This window comes from Fukomys damarensis, unplaced genomic scaffold (assembly GCF_012274545.1).
Source record: "Fukomys damarensis isolate Sample0158 unplaced genomic scaffold, DMR_v1.0_HiC HiC_scaffold_36, whole genome shotgun sequence".
Classification (NCBI taxonomy): domain Eukaryota; kingdom Metazoa; phylum Chordata; class Mammalia; order Rodentia; family Bathyergidae; genus Fukomys; species Fukomys damarensis.
Window position 1 is genome coordinate 48,488,942 of NW_022900948.1, and position 21,150 is coordinate 48,510,091.

The 21,150-nt window shown below is 58.9% G+C and overlaps 1 protein-coding gene across 1 annotated transcript; it reads right to left on the reverse strand.

Annotated features, from left to right (window-relative positions):
* Positions 1–479: 479 nt before the first annotated feature.
* Positions 480–16,281, reverse strand: Qsox2 (quiescin sulfhydryl oxidase 2). The gene is made up of 12 exons (XM_010608973.3): positions 16,149–16,281; positions 14,094–14,194; positions 12,605–12,653; positions 11,634–11,739; positions 11,388–11,478; positions 11,082–11,227; positions 9,878–10,012; positions 9,633–9,762; positions 7,960–8,082; positions 6,919–7,069; positions 4,879–5,067; positions 480–2,625 (listed from the first exon to the last, which is right to left on the reverse strand). Exons 1-12 carry the CDS (start codon positions 16,279–16,281, stop codon positions 2,135–2,137), a joined length of 1,845 nt encoding a protein of 614 aa, XP_010607275.1. The 3' UTR covers positions 480–2,134.
* Positions 16,282–21,150: the final 4,869 nt, after the last annotated feature.

Consider the following 21,150-nt stretch of genomic DNA (forward strand, 5'->3'; position numbering starts at 1 on the left):
GGCTGCTGTCGCCTGGAAGCAGCGCCCCGCAGCCGGCGAGTGCGCTGGCACCCAGAGGCCGCTCCTGCAGACAAAGGCCCCGGCTTCCGCTAGCTCCGGCTCAGGCCAGCCATCTCTCACCCCGACTCCTGCCTCGGTCAAACAGAAGCTGCGCAGGACTCCAGAGCCCGAGCTTAGGCCTGGGCTGAGCCGCCTGGGAGGTGGGGAGGCCGGGGCCCCAGCTGCAGCACTGCCACAAAGGGAGGGTGCCCAGGCAGGGCGCCTCTGCCACGCTTTTAAGTTAATTCGGGGTGCTGTCCCCGAATCAGTCCCGGTCCAGATCAGCTCCAGGAGTCTGAGAAATTCCACATTCCAGACCTGCAGCCAGGACTGGAAGAGGGACTCGGGCCACAGCTTCACCTGTACAGTGGTGCGGCTCCTGCTTCCAAAAAACCACGACAATTTCTTCAGATGTTTTCTTTATTCTTAAAATGTGCACAATTATAGTTTACTTAAATACAAAATGTCCACTTTCTTTGCAGGTAAGAAATTTCACTAACATTTCCATGTCAATTGGCTTTTTAATCAAAATCTTTGCATTAAAAATAAATAAACATTTAAATTACCGAACTATTATATCATTAGTCTCACAATACTTAAAACTTCAGGAAACACCTTGTGTGAGCCCAGGAGAGGTACAGGGGACTGGGCCAGACCCTGCCCTGCCCACAGTGAGCCCTGGGAGGGGTGCCCCCAACTGCAAGGTCAGCCCCGCGGGGCGCAAGAACCCACTTCCCTGGGAAAGACTCATCTGCCGGGGCGGCTCACTGCCTGTGGGGCTCGCTGCCTTCAGTAACCCGGGCACAAAACAGCAGTCCACAACAAAGGGCCCTAGGGATTAGAGAGCATCAAACAGGAAGCAAGTAGGCAGCAGCCAGGCCCCTCGCCCTCGCCCTGGGCAGCAGCTCCCTGCTCCTCCTCCTCCTGCTTCCCCCTGGCTATTGGGGAGGCCAGGCCAGCGACAGCTGTCCATGTGTCTCACGCAGCAGCAAGGACAGCAGTGTTACAGGCGCTTAACGACACCCACGTGACCGTCTTTAGGAAATATGGAAGTAAAATATAAAACAGACAGTGGAGAAATATTTACAACTGTCCTGGTCACACACGTGCGCAGGTGCACACAGGCGGGCATGCGTTTGCGTGTAACCCACTAACCCCCCCAAGGAAGCTTGTGGGACAAGCCACGGGCACAGAAGGTCCAACAGGAGTCCTGGGAATGTGTGTTTTGCTCTGTGGAAGTCTGCAGAGGCAAACTTCACTTGATCTTAGCCAAAAGGCCGAGAAGCAATTGCAGAGGCAAACTTACCAATGAGTTGCTCTGGGTTTCACAAACGTGTTCAAACTATTAGGGGTCAAAGAGTCCGCATGGAGGCCGGCCTGGGGGGACCTTCTCCCCTGCTGGGGCCTCCTGGGGCTCAGGATGGAGGAGGAACCCAGAACACAAAGGGGGTGCCCTGCAGGTCTCCTGGGGACTGTGCCCACACAGACCCTGTCAGCCACACTGGGGTGGCCCTCATGCCTCTGCCACCAGATAAACAAGGCAATGCCACCCCCCTGGCTCTTCCAAGCCCAAGTTTTCTGTCCACAGCCCTGGGGTCAATTCTGAGAGAAAGCAAAGCCACAAAACTCCCGGGTCCTACAGGCCTCCTCTGCCTCTGCACCTGAGTGCCCACGGCCACAGCTCATGCAGGAACAGCCAAGCAGCGCAAGGCATCGATGGCAAAGCCAGGTCTGCATTGCATCTGCTTTGAGGCACCAGAAAAGGCCACTGTGCTGCGGTTCTGCCATGTTGCCACACAGCCACCTCCAGGGACTTTCCGAGCACAAAGCCAGCCCTGAAGGAGTCTCAGTGGAGCGCCAGTGGGTCTCTCTGTTCCTCCCTTCCTCACAAGGGATGCGCAGAAGGCTGGGGCGTGGAGCACAGGGGCCACGGACAGGTGCCAGAGACAGCGTTGCCATAGGACACAGCAGGCCACATGGCGGGTCCAGGCCCAATCCCTGATCATGAACATTAAAGCTGCAGGGGTGCGGGGAGGTGAGCAGGGTGGTCCAGGCTCCTCTGCCGCCCGCAGCCCTGGCCCCTGGCAGGAGGGCACTACACGGCAGGGTGGTAGAGCCGAACTTTCCACCGCTTGGACCGCACACGGAAGAAGAAATACATGAGCATCAGGAACAGGGAGGAGGCCACGTACAGCACCACACAGAGGCTCATGTCCAGGCTGGAGAAGCCGATGCCCAGGAAAGGCGCAGCTGCCTCGGCCTCCTCACGCACCCGGGGGCCCCGGGGACTCTGGGCTCGTGCGTCCAGCCGGTAGTGTGGGCTCCCAGAGAGGCCAGTCCTGAGGCCCGGCTCCTGGGGCAGCCGGAGGCTTGATGCGTCCTGTTCCCCTCTGCCATCCCCGGTGTCCCCCAGGTCCACCGAGTACGTGTCTATCAGGTTGCTGCTGCCGTAGTGCTGCTTCAGGAATGCCAGCACTTGGCCCTCCTGCCAGCTGTCCAGGCCCTTGATCTCCTCATGGCAGGCGGGGCAGAGGTCTGGGGTGGGCCATGGAACCTTTGGGAACTTGGGGTCCTCGCTCAGTTGGCCTAGGAGGAAGGGACAGGTCACCTTGAGGAAAGGCCCCTGCTCCACGCCCCAGGCTGCCCTCCACCCGCTTGCACTTGGCCTCCAGTGTCCCCCCGAGGCACCACACTTCCTGTGCAGCCTCCAACCCAGGAGAGGCCCCACACCACCACCCAGTGAATGCCCCCAGCCTCCTCCCCCGCCTCAGGCCCCACTGCTCTGGCTGCTGGGACGCCATCCACAGATGTTGTGGCCCCCCTGGTCCCATGAGGGCTCCGCAGCAACTTGGGGGGCTGCAAGCCACAGCCAGATGCACTGAGCCACACCAGCGCCAGATGCAGGCCTGGCTCCAAGGCCCAGAATCGCCCTAGGTGCACCTGGGACTCGGGTCATAAACCTAGCCAGCACCTCTGGCAGGCATGGACAGCCCTGCACTTGGCCACTCTGCTGTCCAGGCCAGAGCGACCCCACAGCTTGGCTCTGGGTGGTTTTGGACCCACTGCCTGGGCCTGTTGCTGTCCCCTCCCTCCCAGGACGTGGCACTGGGGAGGAGCCATCTCACAGCCTGAACAGGGCTCCATGCAGGGCCAGATGGGCCTGGCCCTTGACGGCTGGACATGTCTGGCGCTGGGCGCTGTGTCAGGACAATAGCAGGAAGGGCTGCTGGGCGGAGAGCAGCGTGGACATGGTGAGACACCCCTAGGCCTGGGTGGCCCTGGGCCGAAGGCACAGCCAGAACTCAGGGTTCCCAAACCCACAGGCCCAGGAAGACCTCTCGGGGACGGGGGCGGGGGACACCCGTACTTTGCCTCAGGAGGCCACAGGCATAGCCTTGAGACTCAGCGGAATAGGGACAGCAAATCCCAGACACAGGGGTGAGGCAGTTCTCCGTGCAAAGAACCAATTTTCTTTAGTGCTTTAGCTGTAATATGTTTTATAATACAGGGATTAAACGGAGACCAGGAGTCTAGTGGCGTTTTACCATTCATCTCTATTAAATTTATTTCTCAGTGGAATTATTTTTAAGCCTAATTTTAATCTGCCATTGATTTTGGAATAGTTCGAATTACTTAACTGTAAGAAAATGTTTGTGACCTATTTAGCTTTTTTATTTTTTCCGCGCGCGCACGCACACACACACACACACACACACACACACACACACACACACACACACACACACACACACACACACACACACACACACACACACACACACACACACACACACACACACACACACACACACACACACACACACACGTTTTCCCCTCCTTGGTCCTAGGGATAGAATCCAGGCCCTTGCACGTGCTAGGCAAGGGCTCCAACACCGAGTTATACCCTCAGTTCAGTGACAAGCTCTCAGTAAGGTGTTCGGCTGGGCTCAGACTTTCAGTCCTACTGCCTCATCTTCCCAAGTACCTGCGGTTACAGGTAAGGGCCACCAAGCCAGGCCCCATTTAGTTTTTTAAAACAAAACCTCTGAGAGGCTTTCTTTATACAGTGGTACTTTGGTTCACCAACTTAATTCTTTCCAGGATCCTAGTCACAAACTCAAGGGAGTCAAATTCAACAGTGGCGTTCAATGTCAAGGTTATGCGGAAATCTGACTCACTTCTCGCCCAATCCAGTTTGTGACCAAAATAACGGAAGGAATTTATGAACTGAGGTACCACTGCAGTCTGAAAATAGATTGAAAAGATATTTCAATTCTTGAGCTTGGGATGTAGCTCAGTGGTGCCACACCTGCCTGGTAAGGGTGAGGTCCTGAGTTCAATCCCTGGTGCGGTGGGTGGGGGGTGGATATTAAAATTCTTTATGAGAACTAATTATTATTGCCAAGGATATAGCTCAGTGGTTCCACTGTCTGCCTCACAAGCACAAGGTCCTGAGTTCAAGCCTTGGTACCAAAAAAAAGAGAAAAACTTTTCTTTTTTTTTTTTGAGACAGGGTCTCCCTATGCCATTTGGGTTGACTTTGAACTTACAGAGATTTTCCTGCCTCAACCTCCTGAATGCTGGTATGATAGGCATGTACCACCACACCTAGCTGAAGAACTATTCAGTCCTAAGTTTTCCAGTGTCAAAATTATTTGGGGGTCCAGCAGGCAACCAGAGGGTATGTCCAGGGCAGAAAGACCCCAGAGTGACAACAGGGAGAGCAAAGATGTGGGACTGAGAGAGACCACCAGCTACACACAGCAGGCTGTGGCAGGAGGTGCTGGGGGTGCCACTGCTGCCGGCCTCCTGTCCCTTCCCAGGGTTAACATTGCTTACCTGCCAGGCGGCTGTTCACGGCATTGTGCCTCCTCCAGAGCCAGAGCACAGCCTGGTCCGCAGTCTTCACAGTGTCCAGGGACTCCGCGGCCATCTCCTCGAAGTGCTGGCCGCACTCCCGGCAGCCAAAAAAGGTCCGCATGTAGCTGCGCATGGACTGTAGCACGGCCTGCGGGTCCTCCTCAAACCCTGGGGAGGGGAGCCGCTGGGACCATGCACTGACACTGCCAGGCCCCCAAGGGCACCGAGGGCTGCTCCACGGTGCCCACTCCAGACAGGAGCACAGTGCTGGCATGGGGACAAGCTGGAGGAGCCCCAGGGCTCAGACAGTGTAGCCTGTGGGTGTGAATCCCACCCGCCAGTCCCTCAGCAGTCCTGCCTCAGCCTCCTGGCCATAGTGGCCTAACCCCAAGGGATTTCTTAGATTGGGCCACCAGGCTCTGAGACCCACAGAACTTGCCTAAGCTGCAAGGGGTAGCAGGTGGCCAGGGCCTGTGATCCCAGCACTCTGCAAGGGTGATAGGAGGATTCAAACTTTGAGCCCAGTATGGGACAGACAGTGACTGAGCAAGACCCAGTCTCACAGTGAAAAAGAAAAAGCAGAGTGGGGGTAGCGTAAAGGGCTCCACCTCCTACACGGAGGTGGGGTGCGAATCGGGCACCCTGAGCAGAAAGGCACAGCACCGGCTCACAGCACGATGCTCCCAAGGAGCTAAGGGGCCTGGAGTGTGGGTCTCGTGCCAGCACCAGAGGGCAGCACAGTGATAGCACAGGCGCTCCGGGAGGCCCCAGTGGGTCCTCCGTGTGGCGGAAGCGCCGGCTGCCTGACCCCGGTACCTCTGCCACGCACTCTGGCTTGGGCCTGGGGCCTCCCCAAGAGCCCACAACCTGGACCCTAATCTCTGAAGTGGGCAAGAACCATAAACCCTACCTGGGGAGGATTAGCGCGACTGCTCTTTGGCGGATGGGGTTTAGCGTGCAGTAAGGAAAGAAAACCTCCAAGACTTAATCCGCACAGTCCTGACCTAATTCCTTGGGCACAAGACTCCGCTGGGGGAAGAGCGCCGTGCCTGACAGCAGGCTCTGGCACTGCTGCCCTTGAAGTCAGCGACCTGGCGTCCAGGCTGGCACAGCACCAGCCCCAGGCACCTCTCCTCGCGTGTGTGTCCGTGTGTGCACACGCGGATGTGCACGGGCCCAAGAGTGAAGTGTGAGCTCCTCCTTTCCCCAGGCGCCGGCCAGGGGCTGGACGCAGGGCGCTGCTGCTCCCCACACTCCCTCCCATCTGCTTCCCTCAGGGAAGGGGCACTGCTCCCTCCCTTCTCAGTCTGGCCCCCAGCTCCTCTCCCGCTGCAGGCCCAGAATCTGGGCTGCTCTGGACGCCTCTTCTGACCCACTTGCCTGGTGGGAAGCTGGGCCAGCTGAGGGTGGCAGCAAAGTGGGACCCAGCATCCCCCAGGCTTGGAGCAAGCAGAGTGCATTGTGGGTAAAGGCCCTGTCAAGGATTCACGATGCCACTGAACAGCTGCTGGCGGTGTGTGAGTCACCGACTATGCTCTGGCCTCCCGTTAGTGCTATTAGGTGGGAAGATGAATGAGAAGTACAGAGATCCCCGTCCCAGGCTGGCCTCAACCTTGATCTCCTGCTGAGCCGGGCAGTTCTGGGGCTGGGCCTGGCGCCCCACACTTGGGGTACCCAGGCAGGAGTGGGCCTGTGACATGCTTCCGATGAGCTGAGGCTGCAGGAGCAGGGTGCCCTGCCCTGGCACAGGACTGGCTGGCCGGGTCCTGGTGTAGACCCGTCAGTCCCGAAGCGGGCTCCTGACCCAGACAGAGAAGGCTGCTCCACTCACAGTGCTGTCACACAGCAGCAGGGAGCTGACACACCGCCGACAGGCTCGCTTATTCCTCTCTTTTCCCAAGGGCAGTTCCTGGCCAGTGTCCTGTCCTGTGGGAGCCTGGACTGAAGAGGTGTACAGTGCACACAGCCACAGGCAGGCGCAGCACAGAGGAAGGACACTGCGCCACCCGTGCTGCTCACCTGTGCCGGCCAGCGCATCCGGCTGGGTGGAGGCCTGGACCGTCAGGGTGTGGAAGAGCTTCCAGAGGGAGCACGGGTAGCCCCTCAGCTCGGGGCGGCTTCCTTGACACCCCACCCACCTCACTCGGCTGGGGAGGAAGATTCCGGAAATCTGGGGAAAAAAGAACAGGAGGCTACAGGGAGAGGCAGACCGACTTTGGATGCCCTCGTCCTGGCTGGGTGGCGGCAGGTGCTGAGGACCTGTGACTCTCAAAGCCCTTCCCGGCACCGGAGATCGCACCTCTCGCCCAGCAGCCTAGACGAACACCAGGCAAAGTGAGAAGGCAAAGTCTGCCTACTAAAGCTCTCTCTGAACACAGAAGGCGGGCCGTCCTCTCAGGCCCTGGGCAGGAGGGATGGACTCCCTGTGTCTCGGTATGCCAGCCCTGGAGCGCAGGCAAGAACCACCTTTTCCTCAGTTAGGCTGAATTATGAGAAGCACTGCGAGCAAGAGCAATGGCAGTAAAAGCACTGCGCAGCGCGGGTCCTCGGCCAGCGGCAGGGAGCGGGCGCACTCCATCAGCAAGCTCAGGAGCAGCGCCTGGGGAGACGGTCACCACAGAGACAACCCCAGGCTCCTGAGAAGCCAGGCTGGGATGCGGCCTCCCTCACCCTGAGGGGAAGAGGCCCTAGGGTGGGAGGCATGGCACCTGCTCAAGGCAGAGCTCAGGCAAAATGACAGTGGGACAGAGTCCCCATCAGAGCTGGGGTTTCCTTCCCAACACCGAGCCCCTTCTGGTGTGACAGGCGATTCCCGAGGAAGAACAAACCAGGCACGGAGCCCTGACACGTGCCTGAGAAGACCCTTCTCCCAGGGAGCTGCTGAGCCCAGGTGAGGGGATGCAGGCTGTTGCCCAGACAGGGGCAGTGAGGGCTGGCAGCCAGGCCAAGGATGACATATGGGCAGGTATGGCTCCCTGTCGCCCCTGCAGACTCAGTCCTGAGCCCAGGAGGAGAGCGTGGGCTAGGCAGGGACCACTGCACACGTGGGGCTGGGCTCACCCGCATTTTGTTGTTGACCAGGTCCAGGACAGCATTGTAGGGGATCCTGTCCAGAGGGAGGGTGGCCAGCCACTCCTGCAGCGTCACCAGGAGCTTCCTGACGGGTGGCCGGCCAGGAAACAGCTGTGTGAGGAGGACCCTCCCTGAGAAGCTGTTGGGCTCGCTTGGGAGTCCACGGGGGCAGCTGAACCCCGGCAGACGCCCAGCCCCACGTAGCCTCCAGAAACGGACTGGACTTGGGCTCCCCCAGGACGGGGCTCCATGAACCACAACTCCTCCAGCAGGAGGTGGGAAAGGAAGCCCTGAGGGCAGACACCTGGCCAGCACCCTGCCCTGTGCCCACTGACACCAGGCAGCCACTGCAGTGAGACTACAGGTCATCACAATGGTCGGGCCCACTGGCCTCTGACAGCACAGCCTGCCCCCACCCCAGCTTCCTCGCCCAGCCATAAAACTGCTGCCCATCCACTGAGGTGTGCAGCCCGCTCTGTCTGCTCTGAGGAGCTGCGACCTGATGCCCCGTGCTCACTGCCACGGAACCACGGCTGCCATGGGGACCTTCCATCCAGGCTGCAGCCCACTGACAAGGGGCCAAAAACAATGTTATTTCTAACAAAGCTAAATGTGCAGTTTTGTCTATGTGGGTATAAAGTGTCATTATGGATTTGCCAAAATTAAATTTGTCTTTAGACACTGTGCAAACTTTAGAACAACTACTCAGAGGAACGCATTGTCCTGCCTCAGGAAGCAGCTACCCTCATGCGGGTTAAGCCTAAAGTGCCACAGTCAGCAGGATGGGCCAAGGGAGGGAGGGTCCCAGACCCAGCCACGCTGCTTGTGACAGCAGCACGGACAGGCCAGCAGGGCGCTATTGGGAAAGAGGGAAGCCTGCAGACTCCTCTCCTCCCTGAACTTGACCAGGCCCACACATTCCCAACCCTGACTGCATGGCTCACTATTCCCCAAGACATGTTTTTTTCCTCTGTGGTTCAAAACAGCACCAAACACAGAGCCACTGCTGTCCACAGGGGACTTTGCGGCTTCTCCTGTAACCAGCAGCAGGAGCAGAGGGCCAGGTGCAGGTCGGAGGTCCCAGAGGTCAGAGGTCAGAGGGCCCCAGCCCAGGCCAGGCTGGCCCAGGGCAGCGGATGGACCGCCTCTCCCCACCTGACCAGCAATGTGCTCTCGGCCCAGTGGGGACAGGAAGCTGTGACTGTGCACCCGGGGCCCCATGATGCCAACACCGCCCGCTCTCTGGAGCACCTGCTGGCTCCACAAACAGCCCACCAGGAAGCTGGAGGGTGGCCAGGCCATCCTCCGAGGTGCCTGAGCGAGCGCTGCCCAGCCTCCTCCCTCCACTCCAAGTCCTGTAAGGCTTTCCCTGCATGGCCTGTGCAGGACCGCGAGCCCCTAGCTCCCTCCCCACAGGGCGGAGCTCCCCAGGGCCATGCCCAGCCCGAGACCATCCCTTGCTCACCCCCAGTGGACTCAGGCCCTTGTGCGGTGCGTGAAGGCCCAGAACCCCTCCCTTGACACCTCTGCACCCACTCCAGGGCCCTCAGAGCACCCCAGCTGGGCACACGGGGCACCTGTGCGGGCCTGGGTCGCCAGAAGAAGGGGTATCTATCTCGCTGAACCCCATGGCGTCGCGCCCTCGGCCAGGGCCCCCGCACCTTGGCGACGATCGTCACGAAGTCCCGGAGGGTCTTCAGCTCGGCTCCGGCCAGAGACCTATGGGCGGCCAGCTCCCCCCGCAGCAGGTAGTGCAGCCCCGACTCCAGGTCGGCTGTGTACAGCTTGGCCCTGGGGGACAGGAGTCAGGAGCCGCCCACCCAGCACTGTAGGCCTGCCCCTCCCCTGGGGTTTCCAGGGTGGCAGCCGGCCATGGGGGCAGACACTCGGCTCAAGGGACACTTACCTGTCAAATTCTCTCCAAACCACAACTTCTGGGCTTTCTTCTTTGTTAGGCTTTTCGGGCAGGGAAAGTGATTTTTTCCTCACATGTGGCAATGACTTCAAATAAGAGGAAAAAAAGGATCGGAGAGGCTTCGCACTGTGGGGAAGGAGAGGAGAGTTGGGGTGTCTGAGGGCTGGGGAGCGGTTGGTCTTTCCCAGCACATCACAAGGGCGTCTGTCCCCGCCTAGGGAAGCGCTCCAGCCCCCACCCCATCGACTGGGGCATGTGGCGGGGCTGTGCGAAGAGGTGGCAGTGGCAACATGGGACCCTTCCCCCGGACCCACAGCTGATCGCTGGGTGGTTGTCTCCTGGCCGGACCCTAAGATATCTGCAAAGCTGGTTTGAGCACCTGCCAAGATGAGCTTTGCCCCACTGTGATCCCCACATAGCCTGAGCCCCCTACTGACAGCCTGCAATCTGCCTGCTCAGCAGGCATCTGGCGGCCACGGGGAACAGGAGCCCCCCTGATCCCCTGCAGATCCCACTGCTGGCTGAGGTCACAGGCTGAGGAAGCCGCGGAATGGAACGCAGGGCTCCCAGAGCTGGCACTCACTTCTGAAGTGAGCACAGGCCAGCAGGGCCCTGTGCTGGGAGGCGGACACGGGCTCCCCTGATGCTGCACTGCGGGGGCCACCTCCGCAAGGTGTCTGAGGCTGTGCTTTTTCCACAGCACAGACACCTAGAGAACCGGAGTTTCAGGGCAGGACACACATGTTATCACTTCATGGAGTGCCAGACGGTGCCCCAAGAACTGCCACGCATGTGCTGCTGAGTCAGCACATCCCGATGCTGCCGTGGACCCAAGACCTGGGTGGTGGCTGGAAGGGGTGGCCGGACAGGCTGGGTGCACAGACCTCGCCCTACAGCCCTTCCATTCCCCCTTCCCCAGCCCTACCGGGCTGCAAGGCAAAGGTCACACAAGGTACCCTCTTACGGGGTCAGGCAGGCCCAGGGGGACCACGGGCCACTCTGGGCATGAGTTTGCTATCTAGAAACCCTGGAAAACCCAGCCAAAACTGTGAGTACTCTGGGCTGCATCAAAATAAAGCCGAGAGGCAGCACAGGCCCAGGGCTCCCTCGGACTCAGCCTGGGACTCTCCTGGTCCTGGCTCCAGGGAGCTGGGAGTGTGTGTCCCCACCCCACCCATGCCATGCCCATACTTACACATGAATCAGCCCATGGGAGCCATTGGGGTGGATCAGGTAGCAGGAAGGCACCGCAGCCACGCCGAGCTTCTCCAGCACAGCCCTGTCCCCGTTCAGCACTCTGCTTACCACGATGTTCTCATAGGGAATCAGGTCCAAGATCACCTGTGCACCGAGGAAAGCCTTGCTGCTCTCACCAAAGACAGTGGCTCATTGCCAGGGGCCTGTGACTCCATGGGAAGATGGAAACTGGGACCCCAAACCCGTGCATCAGGCATGGCCGCCGCCCACCCACACTCCCATCACCTGCAGCAGCAGCCAGTACCTCTCGTCCCACATAGGAGCTGTTGCTTTCAAACAGCACAGCCACATAATGGCCCCTGCGGCTGCCGAGGAGGGCGAGGATGTCCCTGGGCCTTGCAGGAGAGAAGAGCAGCTCTCAGGGGGCTCGGTGACTGTGAGCTGCACCACATGCCAGCACACGTGTCACACTCAAACATGGACCATACACACATCACACACCACCTGCACTCACAGTGGGGACAGCGTGGGGACAGCCGTCGCTACTCACGGGGTCGGATCCAGGGCCGGGCAGGCTGGTGGCCAGCTGCCATCTGTGTGGTTCTGCAGGAAGTCGATCATGGTGTGCCTGACCGTGCGGAGCTCCCTGTCGGGCCCTGCCAAGAGCAGCCGGTCATAGCCCAGCAGCCTCCCCACCCAGGGCCCACAGCGGGAGGGTGAAGTCAGCTGCGGGAACCCTGGAGGGCCGGACACTGCCAGTGCCCAAGGCACCGGCCCCTCTCCTGGCCTTGACGGGGCACTGCTTGCCGGGCTCGCTCCCAAAAGTCTGTCTGGTCACCCAAGTTGTTCATGCACTTCTCCAAACATTTTTTCAGCCAGACTGGCGGTGTACACCTGTAATCCTAGCACACCGGAGGCTGAGGCAGGAGATCTGTGTGGGCTACACAGTGAGTTCGAGGCCAATCTGAACTACATATACAGAGTAAGACCTGTCTCAAAAAAAATTTTTTTTTTCAATAAAAAATTTACTTTATGGGCCAGGAATTTAGCTCAGTGGTGCCACTGCCTGCCTCACAAGCACAAGGTCCTGAGTTTGATCCCTGGTACGAAAAAAAAAAAAAAAAAGACCTTTTTTACTTTGAAGCTGGATGTGTCGGTACGTGCCTGTCATCCTAGCACTTCCACCTGGGAGGCTGAGGCAAGATGACTCCAAGTTTGAGCCCAGCCTACACAACTTAGTGACTTAGTGAGACCCTGTCCCAAAATAGAAATAAGAAAAAAAGGCTGAGGATATAGCTCAGTGTGACAGTCCCAATACTCCCCCCACAAACAAGTTCAAAAGAAAAATTTCACTACTCCATTTCCCAAGAAAGGCGAAGCACACAATGAGAACTGAAGGAAATCCTTGCTCAAACTATTCGGGGCTGAACTCCTTACAGAACCAACATGCAGAGGGCCCTGTCTGCTTTGAGGCAAGTTGGCCTAGTGAAGGGGTGACAGTAAGGTGCTTCCGGTCCTTACCTCTGAAGTTTTCTCCCGTTGTAAACTCCTTCGTAAACGCTTTAAAATACTAGAGAGAAAACACCACAAATAAGCACCAGCTGGAGAGGAGGTGTGCACATGCTCAACCCTCAATAACAGGACCACTGGGCCGGGGATGTAGCTCAGTGGTTCCGGCACCCGCCTCACAAGCACAAGGACTGGAGTTCGATCCCTCGTACCAAAAAAAAAAAAACCCAAAAAACAAAAAGAACAGTAACACAACCAGTGCCTGGGCACCAGGGTTCTGAGGGACGGGGATGAGCCATGCTTCTTTGTGTCTCTGTGGACACAGCATCCCTGCCAGGTCCACAAGGGGCTGCGTGAACACCCACCAGGACCTGTTATTTACATTTTCTAACGATGGGGCTGTGGATTCAAACACAGAGGCTGAGACCACAGGCGATTTACAGGCAGCACAAGTCGCTGCCAAGTGTCAGAGGCGAGATGGGATTTTACTCTAGATTTGGGAATGTTTCTGCCAAAGGCACATTCGAGACAGGGAAGGACAAGCCACGAACTGGGCAGTGACCTCCAAACCCCGCCCAGAAAGGGTCAGCAACAAGGATTTGCAAAGGACTCGGCAAAGCAATGATGAGTGGTCGGAAAAGAAAACAGACAAATAGCACTATCAGGCATCTTGGCCACAGGGACACCACACCACGAGCCTCCAGCAGTTCCTCCCGGGCTGGCTGGGGCCTTGGCACAGGGGATACTGCACCCAAGGGTGTGTCCACACCTGCAAGACCTGGGCAGCCCAGACACCGACACGCAGGGCGACTCTGCTGGCATCCAGATTTACAAGCTACCCAGAGCCCACCACCCAGCCCGTCCGCCAGAGCCCGGTTCACACAGCCCATACTGTGTGACCTGCATGAGGCTAAAAGGAGAAACAAAATAGAACATCTGATGCCACCAAACTAGGAAAAGAAAGCAAGAGAAGGCGCTCCAAGGGCCAAAGGGCCATAGGCCTGGCACCATGCAGGGCAGCGCACGCTGGCTGGGCACAGAGCAGCAGGAGCTGGCACAATCCCGGAGGGTCCCAGGACAGCCGCCCTTGGGGGTGAGGCTGGGCATTGTGGGCTCCTCAGAAATGACCCCAAAGGCACCACATGCTTCTAGAGACTGTCTAGCGGGCGGCAGCCATGCAGCCAAAATGCATACATGGATGGCACAGTGGATCTGCACGGCCGGGCTCCCTTCGCCCCCTAGTGGGAGAAATGGGTTCAACCTGGTCCATGGGAGGGTGGGGGTAGAGCCGGGCACTGCACCCTGCAGGTGGGACTCATGCTCAGGTGCAGCATGGGCCCCGCAGGCTGCAGGGCCCGGGAGGTGCGCGAGTCCAGGGACCCAGTGGGGTGGATGGGGGCGCCCTGCGGGGACGCAGGCCAGGGACACATGGAAGCAGCAGAAACACCACCGTGAAGCTCCAGGCAAGAAAAGCCCCTGGCGAGGATGGGCGGCCCCTTACCCGGAAGGTGGGGTAGAAGTGGATGTCATAGGTGCGGCACACCTCCTGGTTCTCTTCTTCTGCACAATCCAGCACAGCAACGCGGATGGCGGCGGCCCAGTCTGAAATGCAGGAGCGAGGCCTTCAGCATGGGGCACTGCACACCACCCCAGGGTGCCTTCGGCTGGGCGGGCAGACAGCTAGCCCCGGCCAGCGGCCACCTGGTCACTACGCGGCACTTCCCCTGTGGCAGGCCAGGGGAGCGAATCTCCCCAAGCTGGATGTGTCCTGCCCCATGGGGGACAGCGGAGCCTGCCGGTTCCTGCTGAACTTGTAAACTGCCCCGCACTGCCGCACTGCCCGCTTCTACTTCAGTGACCCCAATGGCTGACGTGCAGGGGACAGAGGCAGCTGTTGGGTGGGTGCAAGCCCCAGAGACGAGTCAGCCCCCACACACTCACAGTGTGCGCACCGATGCAGCAGGAAAGGAGCACCGTTACATGTCTTCTCCCATTTTTAATTTTTTTTCCCAGTACTGGGGATCGAACTTAGGACCTTGCACTTGTGAGGCAGGTGCTGCGCCACTGAGCTAAATCCTGGCTTTAACTTTTAATCATAGAAAACTGTCCAGCATATAAATAACAGATAAAAACAGAACGCCTCATGTCCCCCAGCTCTGTAGCAATCAGGTCTCACACATGCCTACAGTGACCTCAGGGACAGCACTTCCCCATAAACACCCCACAGTGCCCCCAAATGCAGGACTCTGGGCCAGCATACTGCCCTCTTCTCTGCAGAGCACACGCCTTCCCACAGGCACGTCACACAGCAACCCTAGGGTACACGGCCCTGTGGCTTGGTCTGGTCTCTTTGTCTGAATGGGGGTCCCAGCCATGCACTGTCCCAGGCACAAACCGTCCCTTCTAGCTCTCCAACCTGTGACAGCACCGGACCCTGGCTCTTCTGCACATGGTGCTGAGGTCCACGTTCTTCCAGGCTCTTGTGCCGAGATCACTCTGGGGCTTCCACCAGGGAAGTGACCCTGGCCACCTCTCTCGGTGATCATGACACAAGTGCACGGCAGCCAGAAGGGTGCCTCCCGTCCCTGTCCCTGTCCCCGCCCCTGCCCTCAGGCAGCTTCCAGCACAGCACACAGCACACTTCCAGAGGTAGGTGGGATGCAGGAAATCCCCCTGCCCTCCAGCCCCACTCTTAGAGAGTAACCCGGAGGGCTTCCTTCTAACTGATTCACAGCCTGAGCGTCACACGACTGCATACCACTTGCCTATGCCCGTCTCCAGAGCCCCTGGGACCAGTCCCCAGAACTTCATACACAGGGAGGGTCAAAGGTTACAGAAAAAGATGCCTTTCTCCAGGACGCTGACATCACAGCCCCAGGGATTCACACTCACTGCCCGGGCTGGGGCCTGCCGGGCCTTTCCCCAGGCCCACAGGGTGCTCACTCAAACAGCAAAGCCCACCAGAGGGCACAAGACGCAGGAGCACAGGGCTCAGGTACCCACAGCCGAGTGCCTGAAGCTCGAAACGACTTCCAGCCGCCTTACCATGCTGCCTCCGGAGCTTACAGCTGTGGTCACCAGGACCCAACAGACCCTGCTCACCTGTGTCCTGCCCCAGCCCTGGCCATGTGGCTCGCAGTCCCATCAGGAAGGCCAGGTGTCACCCTGCTGCCACTTGCCACACCTGCTCACATACCTTCCCAAGTCAGGCAGCACTGGGGCTGGGTACACAGCTCTAAGGAGCTCCTGCCTGGTATGCAAGCCCCTGGATTCCATTGCTGGCACCAGCGAGGAACAGACACACCTTTCTTTTCCTTTTTTTCTGGGGGCGGGTACTGATTGAACTCAGGACCTTGCGCTTGCAAGGCAGGTGCAGTGCCCCTGAGCTACGTCCCTGGCCCTACACACCTCTTTCAAACCAAGACCAAAGTCTTCTACTTGAAACCACCGCGTACAACTTTAAATACATGGGAAAATAAACTCAGCAAATCCTCGGTCATAAGTCACACTTCCTGGAGTCTTGGATTGCACAGAGCTGAGGGGGAACAGTTAATACTCCCTCCAATTAGCACGGCAGATGGCAGCGAGCCGGGCAGAGCCGCCTCATGCCATCCCGCGGGCTCTGCAGGCAACTCTTCCCCAGTGACCCAGGCACCCTCCCCCGCCACAGAACCGGCTCCACCCCCCATGCTCCCACTGCCCTCCAGGAGCTTGCATTCCCCCCCCCGCCACAGAACCGGCTCCACCCCCCATGCTCCCATTGCCCTCCAGGAGCTTGCATGACGCAGCTGCACCCACCTTTGCAGCACCTTTTTTTCCCTTTTTTTTCAGTTTATGGATGGAATCCAGGGCTTCTGAACTGTTAGGCAAGCACTTTACCACTGAGCTACATGCCCGGCCTTATTGCACATTTTCTTTTTTTTTTTTTTTAGTTTAAATTAAAAAAAAATTTTTTTTTTTACATAGGTCTTGCTATGTAGCCCAGGCTGGCCTCAAACTCACACAGCAATCCTCCTGCCTCAGCCTCCTGCGGGCTAGGATGACAGGCACGTGCCCAACCTGGCCACACACCTTTCAGCTGACAAAGTGGGCAAAAAAGTGAAAACCTGTTCCAGGGGAGCCCGAGTACAAACTCTCGCAACAACTGAAACTGACAAACCAACCCAGAAATTGGGGAGGTAGTATCCAGGATATGCCCAGCCGATGGGGTCCTGATCTTCTGGTCCTCAGGTTTTCCGTAAGCATACATCAGTCATAAGGAAACATCGCTGTCCTGGGCCCCCGGACACCACCGGACACCAAGCAGATCTGGCTCCTGGGCCTCTATCTTCTGGGGTCTCCACCAGTTCAGACACCACAGACGATCACCTCTTCCCTAACCTGCAGAGCCGGCTAGAGTAAGGTGAGCACGATGCCAATCCTGCCTCCCCTACCCCGCGAGCTGGGGATCCCACCTCTGCCATAGCTCCAAGAACCAGGGTGCTGACCTCTGTGGGCACCAGGAGCAAGGTGGGATGCCCAGGCCCTCAGGGACATTCACGGCACCACGCAGGGCATGTGGAGCCCTCTCCCTCCCAGAGTCCTGGCCACAGCTGAGACTTCATCTCCTGCACACTCCCCAGGGTGCAGTGGGCAGAATCAGCTGGAAGAATGCAGTCTTAGAAAGAGCCTCAGAGTTCCCCAGATTTGTAACCAGTGTGACACCCTCGTCCCAATGGTGAACAGCTGAAGCTGTAGCCCGGGCACGGAGGGAACAGGAACAGCAGCCGCAGCCAGGGTCCCGTTGGGCCGTATCAGGTCTCTGTCAGAGTGCTCAGGCCGGGCAGGGGTCACGGCAGAGTAGCACCAGAGGAGGAGCCATGGGGCCTGCCGGGGCCAGCAAGGCCAGGCCAGACCTGAGCGGTTGCTTGCGGCTGCAAGCTCACACTGACCCCGTCTGGGCCCATGGCAGCAGTGGACGCAGGGTCAGACCATGGAGCTGGTGGGTCACCCAGGATGACAGAAACAGGACACGGAATCAGGAAGGATGACTTCCGAGTCGGAGCCACTGTTTCCCGGACAGCAGGCTACAGAAGGAAGCCAGCCAGGGGGGCATGGGCAGGACAGGAAAGCGGGTGTCCCTCGGCCCCCGCCCTGCTCCATCTCCACCCAAACCTGCTGTAGGACCTCAACTGCACTTCCTCCCTGGGACCCTCAGCAGCCTGGGCCATTCCCCGGAGCCCACCTCAGACAGAAGCATCAGCTGCCTCCTGCCTGGGGTGCCCACCTGCTCCCAACATCGGCACCCAGGCCCATGACAGCCTGCGGCTCTGCCCTCGGCCCCCGGACAGCAGCATACAAGACCACCCTCCTGTCCGGAACTGTCCTCTGGCTTCTTGGCCTTCGGACCACAGACTCCAGGCCCCAGGCTGAGCCCCATGGGAATCTCTCCCATGGGCTCTCCCTAGCCAGCCCTGCATTCTGCAGGCACCTCTGGTTCTGTTTCTGCTCTGCATCAGCTCCCTCCCTCTAGAGGACAAACTGCTTTGTTCACTGCCCAGCAAGGCTGGGGCGGAAGAGCTCCCGAGTTCAAGTTCTCACACGGCCCATGGTGCCACCACGGCTGGGGGACAGCCCAGTCCCACTGCCTCAGCACCTAAGCTCCTGTAATCAGCAGGTCACCCACGGAGACAGGCCACAGTCAGGAGGCCTCTGCGCAGCCCAGGCCTCCTGACCAGGCACCGGCATCTCAGTGCCTTCGTTTGTGAAAGCTGGCTGCGGCAGAAAGGAGACCTTCGGTTACACAGGCGCCATGGGCACTGAGGGGGCGCCAGCAGTCTGCAGAGCCCGGCAGATGGATGGTATTCACAGCCACACAAAGGACACAGCCGCCCACTTTACCAAACCAAATGCACAATGCTGAAAAGGCTTAGCTTTGGGATGTGGGCCCCATCGGCAGCACCTCCCTGCTGGCCTCTCCCACCTGTCCAGGCCACCACACAATGGAGGGGGTGCTCTGAGTAAATGTGACTTGATGGTTGCATGGAGTATGGGGTCAAAGGGCACCAGCTGGGCGGCCCTGGAGGCCGGGCTTCCACAAGGAAGGGAACCAAACCACAGGGCCACTTCTCACTGCCCACTTCTGCTCCGGAGCTGGGCTGTCAGCAACACAGGCTTAAAAATACTTGTGAAATGATTACGCTTTACACAGTGGACGAAAGCACATTTCAGCTCTGCCATCAAACACCTCCACTGAGCCTCTACCACGCTACCTGTCACGTGCTAATGGAAAGCCCACGGAGGTCCGCTTTGTGCCTGAGCATCGATCAGTCCTGTGAAATGATTACGGTGAAGGTCTAGGAGCCTCCAAGAGTTAGAGGAACACGGGAGAACTGTGTTTGAGGCCCTGAGCCCGGCTGTGACCTCTTCAGCCTCCCAGAGCCAGGGTAGGGTGGGGGCCCAGAACCTTCTTGGAGTACAGGCCCTTCCCACAGAGCAAAGGTATTCTTGGATACACTGCAAGCTCAAGTGACAAGTGTGGGACACGCAGGCCTGGGGACGAATTTAACCCGCACACCCACATGCACACCTGGCCAGGTGCTGCCAGACTCTAAGGTAACCCGCTCTACTTTCCCCTGGGGCTGTGCTGGAACCCAGGGCCTCAGCGTGCTGGGCAAGGGCTCACCCCCGACACAAGCCCCGCACCAGGCCTCTGCACTCCCACCATTTGGCCCAGACCAGATGTGACCTCAGTGCCCAGGGGACAGCATTAAGGTCGAGGTTAATGCAACCCTGTTAGTCTGTGCTGAAGCATCACAGGTGACGGACAAGATGAAAGTGCCTCCCAGAGTGGCCAGTTCCCACCCCTCTTAGCCTGGGCCACTCCCGCAGCACCATGGTGGGGGCACACTGCAGACTGGAGGGTCCTCTCAGCAAACCTCCCAGGGTCTCTCACACAGCCACATTGAGCTGAAGGGAGGGCACCCAGAGCCTGGCTGGCGTCCGACCCTGGTTAGCCACAGAGCAGCTGGTGGCAGGGACAGCAGGGAGCACCCTGACATGTTCCACCTTTTCCACCTCCTCCAGAGTGCTCAGCTCCTACACAGCCTCCCTGATGGCACCTCCCCAGATAGCTGGCCCTGTGGGGAGCACCTCCTGGTCCCTTTCACCCCAGTGGCTCTGTCCCAGTCAAGAAGACAAGAAAGCAGGTGTGTAGGGAAGAGCACTGGGGAGCACAGAGGCCAAGGCCACCGGCTGGCAGCTGGCACAGGGTGTCCTGTTCCCTGCCCATAGGAGCATACCTGGTGCCCATGTCCCAGCCAGTGCCCACCACACACCCACCAGGTGCCCTCCTCAGGGACAAAGGTGAGCCTGGGGGGCTCTGGAGTCACCCACACCTACACTCGGGCCTGTCCCTCTGCCACGTGACCCTGATTGACTCCATCTCGCTGTGCCTCAGGTAGCACGGCCCACAGTGCCCTCTGCAGGGTGACCCTCACAGCACTCCAGGTGTCCCATGTGTCACCACAACCTCTCGTCCCCCAGTCCCTCACAGAATTCTGGTGCCAACATTAGCCCTGTGCTTTGCTCCCCAGGGTGGCACAAAGGGGAGAAGACAGGCCCCAAGGGGACCCCAGGGGACACATGCTCTTCCTGGGACCCTCTCCACCCCAGACACCCTGTGCAGGCCTGACCAGGCCAGGGGTGGCAGCCCCACCACTGCCGGAGGAATGGCGGCAGCCGGCACTAAACGATTTTCAGGAACAGAGTACGTTTTGTTTCGCTGGGCACTCAGAGGTGACAGGCCTAAGCCAGGTCCACACAAATGCTCTAGTGACCTTTGGCTCACCTAACAGTGGATCTTTTGTTTGTTAAGTCATCTTATTTTCAAAAACTCAAAGGAAGCCCATGAAGAACTAGAGAGACTTCAACCCAAGTCTGAGGTAAACGCAAATGCCCAAGGTAGCCCACCTGGGACCACCCTCGCCTTCCCGCTCCCTCTAGCCGGCAGGTAATAGAGACAGGTGACACAGCCCTCTCCTCACGCAGGATCCTCACGTGGTAAACCCCTGGCAGCGACCATGCTGGTGTAGGCATGGCATGGCGTGGCTGGGGAGGCTGGCGGGATGCCATGTAAGGGTGGCTGGGAGAGGCACCCAAGGAGCCACAGCAAGGGGATTAAAACCACACAGCGGGGTTGGGGAGGAAAGGGCACCTCCTCCCTGAGCCACAACCCACACAGGGGAGACAGCACCAAGCACCAGGGGCTGCCACCCTTGAGGGAAGAGTTTCCCCCCACTGCCCAGGGGAACCAGGCACACACAGGTGGCAAAGACCCCATTCACGCAGGAGTTCCCAAACAAAGTCCTCTGGTGTGGAGGACACCAAGCAGAGCGTGCCCTGTCTCGTCTCCCGTCCTGTGGCCAGAAAACTCTGTGCTGGTGTCTTGCAGGTTTATTGTCCCACAGAACAGTGATCAGGACCTGAGCTCCACCCAGCAGCCCAGGCTGATGACCTGCATTTCTACCAGACCCCAGGTGACTCTGCTTTGCAAAGCCTGGCCCTAGAACTGGCTCTGG

What these genes read in the sequence shown, in the direction of transcription:
- Qsox2 (XM_010608973.3), bottom strand. Translation starts at nt 16,281, where the DNA reads ATGGGGGGTGGAGCCGGTTCTGTGGCGGGGGAGGGTGCCTGGGTCACT. An exon ending in GCTCCTATGTGGGACGAGAG is followed by an intron (nt 11,228 to 11,387) that starts GTACTGGCTGCT and finishes CTCGGTGCACAG; the next exon opens with GTGATCTTGGACCTGATTCC. An exon ending in TCGTGACGATCGTCGCCAAG is followed by an intron (nt 8,083 to 9,632) that starts GTGCGGGGGCCC and finishes CTCCTCACACAG; the next exon opens with CTGTTTCCTGGCCGGCCACC.